The 13,206-nt window shown below is 36.7% G+C and overlaps 1 protein-coding gene across 1 annotated transcript in view; it reads right to left on the reverse strand.

The window, feature by feature from the left end:
* Positions 1 to 805: 805 nt before the first annotated feature.
* Positions 806 to 13,206, reverse strand: part of LOC131872520 (uncharacterized) — a 52,844-nt gene continuing 40,443 nt past the window's right edge. The window contains exons 4-5 of the mRNA XM_059216083.1: positions 1,347 to 1,353; positions 806 to 1,277 (exon numbers count right to left, since the gene is read on the reverse strand). Coding sequence (XP_059072066.1) covers positions 806 to 1,277; positions 1,347 to 1,353 — 479 coding nt within the window. The remainder of the gene's footprint in view (positions 1,278 to 1,346; positions 1,354 to 13,206) is intronic.

A 13,206-nucleotide genomic window follows, 5' to 3' on the forward strand; every position in this document is an offset into this window, starting at 1 on the left:
TATGGATGTAAGATCACACAATCATGACATGTGGCTCAATGAGAAACAAGGGTAGGTAAGAAATACTAGGGGTAGGTAGGAGAAATAATATAATATTCCACAAGAGGTGGATGACCCACCGAATGTGGAGTGTAACAACAAAACAAGACCACAAAAGGTGAAATTTCTCCTACAAGCTCTATCCCTATGTGCACACTTCCCTAAGTGTCACAAATCCAAACTACGAAGAGATGCATTATCCTAAGTTAACTTAAGTAAAGTGTAATAATATCCATAATGAATATTTATTTACACCAACACAAATAAACATTACGTCTTCATTTAACCCTGGCACTTGCCTTTCAGCAAGAAAATTCATCAGGCCATAACCCTGAATGTCGCACATCTATTTTGAAATCATTGCCCATTTAGCCTTCTCTTTCTGCCACGAGATTAAATCAGAATCCAATTCTTTGGTGACTGCATTAACATCTTTAAAAATTTGGACTAAATCCGTTATGTAATTGGTCCCTTGATGCATGATTGAGGTGAGCCATTCTGAGAAGGCCTCAGCGATCATCCTGTTTCGTTGAACTTCATCAAAGAATTTCAGATTACCAGGTGATTTCGAGGTAAATGGCCTTGAACTTTGGGACAATGGTAATGGGTTGTTTTGTAGTGCATGAATATACTGAGCCATTTGCATTAAATTCTGCTTTAACTCAGCCTTGTCTCTTTCGTCCTTCCAAGTACAAGAGATAATTTGTTTGGTTGAAGTCTCCAAGTGTTTCACATCCACGACTCTGGTTCCAACTCCCAAATCAACTCATTCAATAGCATAGTCTTCTTCTGAAATAGTAACAACATCTTTGTCGCCTGCGGGTTTAGCAATGTTTGTCATCCAATGCTTTGTATTTTCATTGAAACCAATCATAGCCTCCATTTTTAGTTGTTTGGGCTTCGTGGACTTTCCTAGACATTTACTCACAACATCCTCCATTGATACCGAAATAGGGACCACATTCCTTTTCCTGGTAATTGATTCACTCAACCACTTTGGTGCCAGAGTTAGTTGCTTAGATGGCATGGGTGGAGATCCTGCTGAGGGTGGTAGTGTGGCACTATCTACATGAGACCGGATATCAAGCGTCCCTGAATCTTGGAAGGTAGTATCTACGCCAGTTGAAACCTTGTCTGTATCAGAAACAAGGGATGCCATATTGCATAGTGTTTCCTCTGCATCCAAATCAAGAATGAGACGAGGAACCGACAGTTCAAAACTCTTCTTAGACTTTGACCTGGTAACTTAACCCCCAATAGAAAGTTCAGCCTCAGTGTCAATTTTCTCTTCTTTAATCTTTGCCTACCTTTTTTCTGCAACAAAAATGGGAGTGTTAGTTAAAATAGAAGTTTTTCTTGAGGTATTCCTCTTCCCACTTTTTCTTCTTGAATTGGTTGCTCGTGTTGGATGAAATCGGCAACTCCTAAGCCAATTTTTTGTCCTGCGAATTATGTTGAAGGTGCGTGTTTGAATACTATCCTGCATCTTTTTTCTCCAATCCACCTCTATAAGAGGTTCCTTATGTATCCGCTTCATAAACTCAGAATCAAGTATATCTTCATCATCAGTGGTGACACCTAAAGTATCCAATGGCAATTTCATGTCATGAATTTGTTTAAAAGTTAACCTATACCAACTGCTTTTCCTTACTTCAAATTCATCTTGGCAACCCTCCCAATAATCCTCCAACTGAGGAACATGCTGATCAGGCACCATCTTCTTCACATATTGAGAAATGAAACTTTTACTATCAAAATTATCTCTTTTCACAAAGGTCTTCAAATAAAACCTTTTAAATTCTAGCTCAAGATTCAGTGCATTAGAGACAGACCTACAGCTATAATGGCCTAAATCAATGGGGAAAATCCCACTTGTGCTGGAGTCCTCACCATAATCCTTTGCGACATAGGCAAGATGCCTGGAAATTTTGATCAAAATACAAGAGTTTGAAACATACCTGGGTAGCCTAAAGGGTTCACCTTTAAATCCTCCAACCCTTAGGTAAGTGAAGTGACTAAACTGTGTAAAGAAACTACCATAGATGTTAACAAGTTCAACATCTTCTGCGGACATCCTTCTATGTAAGTTACCTTGCAAATCAAAGGTCAACCTCCCAGCGAAAATATCATTCCAATGGAGATAATAATCAACATGCCCTTTTAAAGTCAAATTAGGATGATACTCATAAATTCTTATGCCTTGAACCCATTTTGTATGGGACAATCCAGACCATTCTCTCACACAGGCAAGCATATATAACAGGTAGGAAGACATATAAAAGTTAGGCATTCCAAGATAATTACTCAAACCTTCGTGTAACCTTTCCACGATAATAGTTCCCCAGTCGATGAACTGATTTTTATCCAGAGTGACCTGGATGAAGAAATACATCCAGTGCTCCCAAAAGAAAGAGTGGGAATTACCCTTTACTTTGCTTAACAATATTACCAAGTCTTGGATTGCAAGAATTAAATGCTCGCGGGTTAGAGGTCTTGGCAGCCTTGAGCCTCCTTTTTGGAATCTTAGAAGCCAATTCTGTGCAATAACAATTCTATAATACTGCTTTTTCTCAGAGAAAATTCCATAGGATTTTCCAACCGTCCAATCTTCATAGGGTTCCCGATGTGGGATACCCATGGCTGACATTACTGTCTGTCTATCAATGGATAACAAAACCTCACCATTGTTTTTCCTTATGCATCTATTACCCTTGTCATAATGATTCATACATTCTAAAACTAATTCAGGGCAAGGAGCAGCTGTGGGAAATGCAGCTACTTCTAATAATCTACTCTGTGCAATATCTCTCATCATAGGATCTACGGCTGGGCTCCTTATTCTTTCTAGAAAAACATCTAAATCTAGTTGAACTAATGTTGCGTCACCTAATTCCGGTAAAGAGCTTACAAGGGAAGATGAGTTCACTAATTTGGGCAAAGTAGGCCTCATGCTTAACTCATGACTTTTCCCAATTACCCCAGGCAAAGAAGGAAAGGGAAAACATAAACAAACAACTAACAAAATACCCAGATCTTTTAAAGCAAACTGCAACAATTGAGAAAGTTGTTGAACATACCTTCCTCTGACATCTGCAAATCCCTATCACAGTCTATTTCTCCCACTACAAAAACTTCTTCTCAAAACTTTCCAAAGAAAATGATAATCTCAATGTGACAACTACTTAGTTTTAAAGCTGAGAAAATCTTACCCATCATTACCAAAAACTATCTTCATTAATCTTCGTTCGTGTGACCTTACTTTGAAATAATTGCGCTAGAGCATGCTTTAAATGCTATGTCACTTCACTTCTGACACTACGGATCTTCACAGATGCTATAAATGACAGATTTCAAATCATTGAAGAAGGAATATTCCTCCCCTCTGCGACCGTTTATCATATCCTAAAAGTTCGCGTTGTCACCTCATGGCAAGTCACATGTCTTCCAAGAAGCCTATACATGATCAGAGCAAAATAAGCTTAACTCAGATGAAGAGAAATTTGATGCATTATCTGTGACTACTTTATGAGGGACTCCAAAGCTGACAAGAATATTATCCTTAAGGAACATACACACAATCTCTAAAGCGTTTTTTTTTTACAGGGATAGCTTCCACCCACTTAGTGAAATAATCCATTGTTGTTAATATGTGAGTGTGCCCCGCACTGGAAATGGGGTTCAAAGGACCAATGAAATCTAATCCCCATTGTTTAAATGGTTCTTTAATTACCACAGGTCTCAAATGCAAGGCGACTAACTGGGGTTTACCTGTAAACAACTTGCACTTCTCACACCTCGCCACCCAGGCATATGCATCCTTGAACATTCCTGGAAAGTAGTAACAATTTCTCAAGATTTTATATGTAGTAACCATCGAAGAGAATTGATCCTCGCATGCTTCATTATGAAAAGTTTTCAATAGAGCTTCTTGGTGCGGTTTATCCACACATCGGAGGAAAGTGCCATCTAAGCCTTTCTTGTACAATATGTTATTAGAAATGACATACTTTGCAGCTTTCAACCTTAAATTTCTTTTTTCCCTAAGAGAAAGATGATCTGGGTAGTCTCTATACGTAAGATAATACGCCACATTGGTGAACCAAGAATCCTGATGATCGACAAACAGGGTTAAAGGTAAAGTGTCCTCTTCTTTAAACTCATTCTCCGCTATCAATCTACAGAGGCCTTGGCCTCTAACCAGTTTAGTGGGCTTGATATCCAAATTGAATTCTTGAATCTTGGAGACCCAAGATGCTCTATTGTTGATGCCAACATCCTGTTGAGTTAAAACAACTTTTACTGCAGAATTGGGAACAAAAACAATCGCATGTGAATGAAGTATGTAATACTTGAATTGCTTCACAACTTTTACCACTGTATAGGCCTGCTTCTCTATCTATGAGTATTTTAACTCACGCTTCTTCAGGGGAATACTCATGAAAGAATTTGGCACCTCTTCATTATCCTCACACTTTTGTACCAAAATCCCAGACATGGTATGCTCAGATGCATAACAATAAATAATAAAGTCCTTATTAAAGTCTGGATTTACTAGGGTAGGCGCATGCACGATTGCCCTATTAATCTCTTCAAAAGCCTTTCTGCTAGCTTCATTCCACTTAAAGGCCACCTCTTCACTCATCATATTCACAATGTATTTAGTAGTTTTAGCAAAATCAGGAATAAAACGCCTTAGGAAGTTCACCTGTCCAAAGAAAGACCTTACTCCATTTCTATTTGAGGGGAGACGAAGCTGTTGTATTGCTTTTACCCTCTGTGGATCAACCTTTACTCCCTCCTGTGAAGCGATATGTCCCAGAAGTTTTCCTTTCATGACACCAAAAATAGACTTTTTAGGGTTTAATGATACCCCATGCTCTCTACATCTCACTAGAACTTTTCTCAAATCCCGCACATGATTCTTCCTTCTATGCATCCGGGCTAGAGTATCCAGCTCAGAGGTAATGTTACTTTGCTCTTCTTGTGCCCAGTTTAAATATGGTTGCAAAATAGGCAAAAACCCTTCAAGAGGCAATGCCATTTATGAAGAACAAAGCATAACTATAATGACGACCTTGTTTTAGAATCAATTGTTCTTATCTCTCCCCAGCAGAGTCACCAAAAATCTGTTGGTAAACAGATTTGTCTCTCCTTATTTGTTTAATCTTTATGCATTATTGGTCGAGAAAAGAAAGACAAATTTTCTACCAAATAGTTGGAAAATCATTATATTGATTAACCTCAGAATTAAGGTACAACTCCCTCTAATAAATATTCAATCAGCTCCAAATTACACACAATTAATAGAATGCTTTTCACCAGAAAGCACTAAAAGGTAATTGCATCCACCAGTCAATACAAAATGAATGCAAGCATTGATTCATATATAACTCTTTACATAAAGCCGACAGACTTCACATGTACACTAAAACAAAATGAAAACCTCTTAAAGATGAAATTCGCCAATAGTTTTTTGCATATATAAAAAGTATAACAACCCCTTCTTTGAAACAGATTTTCATAGAAACCAAACTTCAAATATCAAACACACAGATTTGAAATCAAAGATAACTGCTAACAAGATTTTCATTCATTGATGATCATCCACTTTCTACATACACAAAGTGTTTAGCCAATTTTAAAGATAGTCTTTTCGAAAACTTAGTGAACCCCAATAAAGTCAATGCGAAACATATATATAGGTCGCCATACCAATAGTTTTTTAAACCAAAGTAAAATTAACTCGAATGAGTTAATAGAAAACTACCCTAATTGCATAACTGAAATTTAAATGGACTAGACTCACTGGCAAACAACTACCAATAGTGCTAGTCACGCCATCTGCTCCATCTTGGTGTGATCGCTCGGGTTGGTGTTTTGGACGGACACCATCACCGCCTTTGCCGCACTCCACTCTCGATGCACCTTCGAAAATTCTTCAATTACAGTTACGTGTGGCAAACTGATGTTAATTAATATCTACTTCTAGAGCTCCTTCTTTCTCTTTATCATCTGCACTTTGTCCCTATGTGAGTCCAGGTGATCAAGACAAACTGTGAGCATTGATTCCACTTTGGAAATCCTCATAAAATCACCCACGACCAAGGATTTTTCCACTTTGATTTGTTTAATGTGGCTGCTAAACTGGTTAATCATCTCTACAGTATCTTCTAGAGTTTGGCCATCTTCTTTAAGCAATTGGACATCTACACAGCGAAGATCCTTTTGCATGGTCATTCTTAAGGCTGTTAATTCACCACGCAAACTGGCTACTTCACTATGGCCCTATTCAATAATTTGATTACGCCACTCAATGCTCTCTTTGTAAATAAACATTACATCTTCATTTAACCCTGGCACTTGCTTTTTAGCAAGAAAATTCATCAGGCCATAATACTGAATGTTGCACATCTATTTTGAAATACTACCCATTGAGCCTTCTCTTTCTACCACGAGATTAAATCAAAATCCAATTCTTTGGCGAATGCATTAGCATCTTAAAAAAATTGGACTAAATCCATTATGTAATTGGTCCCTTGATGCATGATCGAGGTGAGCCATTCTGAGAAGACCTCAGCGATCATCCTGTTTCGTTGAACTTCATCAAAGAATTTCTAATTACCAAGTGATTTTGGGGTAAATGGCCTTGAACTTTGGGACAACGGTAATGGGTTGTTCTGCAGTGCATGAATATACTGAGCCATTTGCATTAAATCCTGTTTAACTTAGCCTTGTCTCTTTCGTCCTTCCAAGTACAAGAGATAATTCGTTTAGTTGAAGTCTCGAGGTGTTTCACATCCATGACTTTGGTTTTGACTCCTAAATCAACTCATTCAATAGCATAGTCTACTTCTGAAATAGTAACAACATCTTTGTCGGCCACGGGGTTAGGACTTTCCCAGACATTTACTCACAACATCCTCCATTGATACCGAAATAGGGAACATGTTCCTTTTCCTCGTAATTGATTCACTCAACCACTTGGGTGCCAGAGTTAGTTCCTTAGATGGTATGGGTGGAGATCCTGCTGATGGTGGCGGTGTGGCACTGTCTACGTGAGATCGGATATCAAGCGTCCCTGAATCCTGGAAGGTAGTATCTACGCCAGTTGAAACCTTGTCTGTATCAGAAACAAGGGGACGCCATATTGCACAGTGTTTCCTCTCCGTCCAAATCAAGAATGAGATGAGGAGATGGTAACTGAAAACTCTTCTTAGACTTTGACCTAGTAACCCGACCCCCAATAGAAAGTTCAGCCTTAGTGTCAATTTTCTCGTCTTTAATCTTCGCCTGCCTTTTTCCCACAACAAAAACGAGAGTGTTAGTTAAAATAGAAGTTTTGCTTGCGGTATTCCTCTTCCCACTTTTGCTTCTTGAATTGGTTGCTCGTGTCAGATGAAATCGGCAACTCCTAAGACAATTTTTTGTCCTGGGAATTACGTTGAAGGTGCATGTCTGAATACTATCCTCCATCTTTTTGCTCCAATCCACCTCTCGAAGAGGTTCCCTATGTATCCACTTCATAAACTCAGAGTCAAGTATATCTTCATCATCAATGGTGACACCTGAAGTATCCAATGGAAATTTCATGTCATGAATTTGTTTCAAGGTTAACTTGGACCAATTGCTTTTCCTTACTTCAAATTCATCCCTGCAACCCTCCCAATAATCCTACAACTAAGGAACATGCCGATCAGGCACCATCTTCTTCACATATTGAGCAATGAAACTTTTACTATCAAAATTATCTCTTTTCACAAAGGTCTTCAAATAAAACCTTTTAAATTCTAGCACAAGATTTAGCGCATCAGAGACAGACCTACAGTTGTAATGGCCTAAATTAATGGGGAAAATCCCACTTGTGTCAGAGTCCTCACCATAATCCTTTGCGACACAGGCAAGCTGCCTGGAAATTTTGATCAAAATACAGGAGTCTGAAACATATCTGGGTAGCCTAAAGGGTCACCTTTAAATCCTCCAACCCTTAGGTAAGTGAAGTGACTAAACTGTGTAAAGAAACTACCATAGATGTTAACAAGTTCAATAGCTTCTGTGGACATCCTTCTATGTAAGTTACCTTGCAAATCAAAGGTCAACCTCCCAGCGAAAATATCATTCCAACGAAGATAATCATCAACATGCCCTTTTAAAGTCAAATTAGGATGATACTCATAAATTCTTATGCCTTGAACCCATTTTGCATGGGACAATCCAGACCATTCTCTCACACAGGCAAGCATATATGACACCTGTAGGAAGACATATAAAAGTTAGGCATTGCAAGATAATTACTCAAACCTTCATGTAACCTTTCCACGATAATTTATGCCTTGTGCCCCTACTTCAAGCTGACCTTTTTGTGTGGGCTGAAATGCAAAAGCAATTAAATCTTGAGAACCATAAAGAATTGAGGGAAATCATCTAATGAGCATGCTATTGGTAACATATTGAGCAATGTGACAAAGTTTTGTTAAAACCGACTTCATTGTTTGTGAGATTTTATACTTCAATTTTTTGTCAACCTCCTCCAAAAAAAAATTTAAATCTTGCACTCGGAACCTTGTCATGATGAAATCTTCTTAAATTATGCTCACCTAGCATCCTTTAATGTCTGGTTCAAATTGTGGAGTAAAATACCATCTCAGTCATAGATAAGTGCATTCTTCTGAACCATGCTACCAGGTTTCAAATGAAAAAATACTAAATTATTTATCAAAATAATTTTAATATTTCCAATTAATTTAATATATTTCCCATATTAATAACTTGAAAGCGAAATATTTAAAAATACCTTATTGTCAAAATTAATGTTTAATCCCTCATCCCAAGTTAATGATTAATCTCTCCTTCCAGTTTACACAATAGTATTGCTTAACCTTCCAACTAAATTAATGGTTAATCCTTTCTCTCATTTTATTATCAAAGGAATTAACCTCTTAACTAGTCAATCTCCCATCCTCCATTGCGCATTTTCAAAACCCTATTAAACTCTTTATTCATAACTGTCAGATAAAAGGCAATTGGCAGGTGTAAAGCCAAATTCTACATACTTTACCAGCCATACCATGCAAAGGCTTTGACACAGGTTATGGACAACCATCAGAGAATTTTTGAGGATTACTTTCATCAGACATTATAGCTGGAAATACTCTAGTCAACATACATGCAAACAAGTAATGAAGAGAGATTTTGGCAAGATTTGATTAGATATCATTCAACCTTTCAACTGTTTCAGCTACAGATTTCACACAGATTGTGGGTGATTTAGAAAGTATTATTTTATTATCTTCTCTCTGTCTACTGTATGTGCCATGTTTCAGCTACAGATTTCACACAGATTGTGGGTGATTTAGAAAGTATTATTTTATTATCTTCTCTCTGTCTACTGTATGTGCCAAGTTCTATATAATGCATAACTCTATGTTTTGTACTCACTCTCTTTTGAAAGAGTCCAGCTCCGCAAAGTTGTTAGAACTAGGTAGTCAAGTCATTTTGCAGTTGTGAGTTTGTAAGATGTTATGAAGAATATTGTCATGTTTGAACATAGAGCAGCAACTCAAACTAAAGATGCAATGTTTGTGATGCTTAATATTTAATATAAAAATGTTTGTTTTGTTTTTCATCTCCTCCTTAGTTCTTCATAAATGTAATCTCATAGCCTGCCATGAACGCAAAATATATGTATAGCAAGCCATGTGTTTGATTAAATATCTTGAAGAACTATGGTCACACGAGATTCCATGATTGCAGCATTAGCACATAACGGATTTGTCAAGAACGTTTTAGAGTTCGTGCTCATGGCGACTATTTTGAGGACATCTGAATGCTTTTAAAGTTGTGGTAATTGTGTAGACGTGTTTTGTTCGTGCCTGTAGATCATATAAGAATGCAAAATGCTGAAGAATTGGCAGGGCAAGTGAGTTGTTTGTAGAAGAACCTCCAATAGATGTCATCTCACGGTTTGTAACGATTGTAGGGGTTGCATACAATGGATTTGTTGAAAATGCTTTAGTAACTCCAAGATAATGTGATATGTGCATACTTGGACAAGGCAAACAAAATGTTTTACAAGGTATGTGATAGGTCAACACTGGGTACAACCCAAAATAAATTATGTTCAGCTTGGTCTAAATGTCAATCTAGGGATTGTAAGCTTATGACATGCATGCAATTTGTGGGATCATAACAAAGAATAAATAGAAGAATTTTGTCAGATGATATATTTTTCAGTTTCCCTTTTAGACATGCATGCAATTTGTGGGATCATAACAAAGCATGCCAATGGTTTGACAAAATTGTGGGAAACATGGGAGCATATATAAAATAGAGCAAACACAAAACATGGCAGAATACAAGACAGACAATTTTTTTTTTATTCATTCAATCCATATTTTTCATTCAATCTGATTTGATTACATGTGCCTCTTTTACAGAGGACTTAGAAGTTTCGAGATTTCATCACATGTAAAATGTGTTGGAGGTAGTTGGAAGAAACTTCCAAAATTCTACATATTAAAACATAAAATATTGATTTCCAAACTACCCACAAAGTGTGTGAAACAAGACTTGTGTTTAATGTTCATATATTTTTCTGCATACAAAGGATATATGTGGGGGTAGGTGAGATTGTCTTCCAACACGAATCCCTCAAATTGAGAAATGTCATCTCATGGTATGAATGAGAGTTTTGGAATGCCGTATCGGCATCCATCATGTTACCTTTGGTCTTCTATTGTAATACCAATGCCATGGTTGCACATATGCACAAAATGGATTTATTGAAAATAATATAGTCAAATTTTATGTTTTTATTTTTCTCAAAATGCGAAGGTAGTTGCTAGGTGGTTACTAGTTAGTTAACAGGGGAAATCCTATACATGCAAGGCTATTTGCAATGTAAAGGGAGGGAAATTTTGCAAGGGGAAATTTTGGAGAAAATTTCGGAGATATTTTGAATTTTTTTTATGTTCACACTATGTACAAGAAGGATTTTGGAATTATATAATTTCAAAAGATAATGAAGACTGTAGTTTAGTTTGTGTGTTCTAGTTGTGTTCCTATGTTATCACTTCCAATTTGTCGTATGTTAAATTGGTAACCTTCTTATTCATTTGTGTAAAATATTGATGATTCATGTGATTGATGTAATGAAAAATAATCAAGCTTTGGTATCTTGGTTTGGATGTGTTAGGGTTACCGATCTCTTCATATGTTGAGATCTTTCACCCTTCTTTCATCATCATTGCATGCCAAAAATTTGTGTTGTGCTAAAACCCCCTTTGTAATCAACCTCATGCATGATGGTGTTATTCCATTCTATGGTTGTATGCAATAGAGTATTCATGTTGGGTGTTTGTTTTTGGATCATTGGTCATAGGGAGAAACTTTGGTTGTCATGACTATGATTTTATGTGCTTTTGTTGGGTGCTTGGTTTTTGTTCCTTGGCATTGGAAGGATCTATTTCATTAGCCCCAAATGCATGTAGGCTATGGAGTTGATCATTGGATGATCTAGAAGATTTTGGAATAGCTTACCTGTCCTATATATTCTTGTACATGGTGGTGATTGTGGAGTTGGTGTACCAGTGGGAATAGAGTTTCTAGACGTCTTCTTCCTTTTTGGTTGGTTGTACTTGGCATGTCTCAATTTCATGATAGTTGGATATGAGGGTTTTGGATTTTTTTAATTTGAAATAAATTATGGTTTTTATCTATATTATTCTATTATTCTAGTTTAAATATTTTGGTGTTTTTAGACTTGTGGGTCTTCTAGATATGATAAATTTATATGGATTTACATGTGTGTTAGTGAAATGATGGTTTTGTAGGTTTGGCATGGTTAATCAAAACTTGCAGTTTTATAGATTTGCAGATAAACCATTTTTTATATTATGATTCATCTTGTAGTATTTATGGATGTAAGATAGTTGAATTTTCATATATATGTTTTGTTCTTGGTGTGAAGAGTTTTATTGCCTTTTAAATGAGGAAAAGTTGGTTCATGATTAGCCACTGGTTATTTGTGGGTTGTGAAGTTGGTATGTTTCATATTTTATAAGCTTCTACAAAACCTATTTCTTTTGAAGGTTTTGCAATTTTCCTATTTTCTAAAAGATATGGGTTTATGTAGTGTTACATCCATTTTCCACATATCCTAATTGTAAATTTTTTACATCAACAAATATGACTTAATCAATCCAAAACATGTATATTTCTTAAGTGTTTCTAGGTCTATGAATGTGTGCATAGGTAAACTTATTTTCTGGAAGCCTTTGATTCATGGGTTAGTTGTGTTATGTCCCACTTTCATAATTTGTCATTTGAAATCATCTCAAAAGTAATGTTATGATTAGTTATGTTTATTAAGAATTAAATAATTTTTAATATATTATAAATCATTTAATTTTTATATAATATATATTAATTTTTATCTTATAATTTTTATATGTATTTAGTTTATTTTATTATTTACTCCAAAATATATATACATTACTTCTATTATTTGAGTTGAAAATAAGCACCATGTCAATCTAGAATTTACTCAGACACTACCATGTTGTATTATTTGACTTAGTGTCATCCCCACTCCTTACACACAACTCCCATGGGTTGTGACCCCTACAAGTTGGTGATGTAGTCACCATGGTGGTTTTAGCACCCACAAGTGGGGGTTGTCGTGCCCGAAAGGGGGAGTTGTCGCCCTCCCTTCCTGCACAACAAAGTCACGGCGGGAGGGTCCTCAAAGAGAACAGTCTGGATCATGCAACAAGAGTTAGATAGCAGAAACAACTCAATGTGATGGAGGCTATGTAGAAACAAACTATATTATATCATGAAAATCAGTTACAAACTGTTGGCAACAAGTGGGCTCACAGGATCCAGCTCACAGCCCTGAGTACAAAACATGCGGGTTATGCAACATTCAGTCTCAAGCAAGAATGCGAGCCAACTCCGGACCTCCTAACCTCAAGATTATTCTTCTATGTTCTAACTACTGATTATTACATGCTTGATTACATTGGTTTATATGATCAAGAGTGATCCGCGTTGGCCCAAGATGGAACAAATGCTGATGAATAAGAATGAAATGTGTAGAATAACAAGGTCGGCCTCCGCCAAAGAGATCCTTCCAAAAAATCCATAGAACAAAGTGCAGACCTAAGAGAA

Source organism: Cryptomeria japonica, unplaced genomic scaffold (genome assembly GCF_030272615.1).
Source record: "Cryptomeria japonica unplaced genomic scaffold, Sugi_1.0 HiC_scaffold_639, whole genome shotgun sequence".
Classification (NCBI taxonomy): Eukaryota; Viridiplantae; Streptophyta; class Pinopsida; order Cupressales; family Cupressaceae; genus Cryptomeria; species Cryptomeria japonica.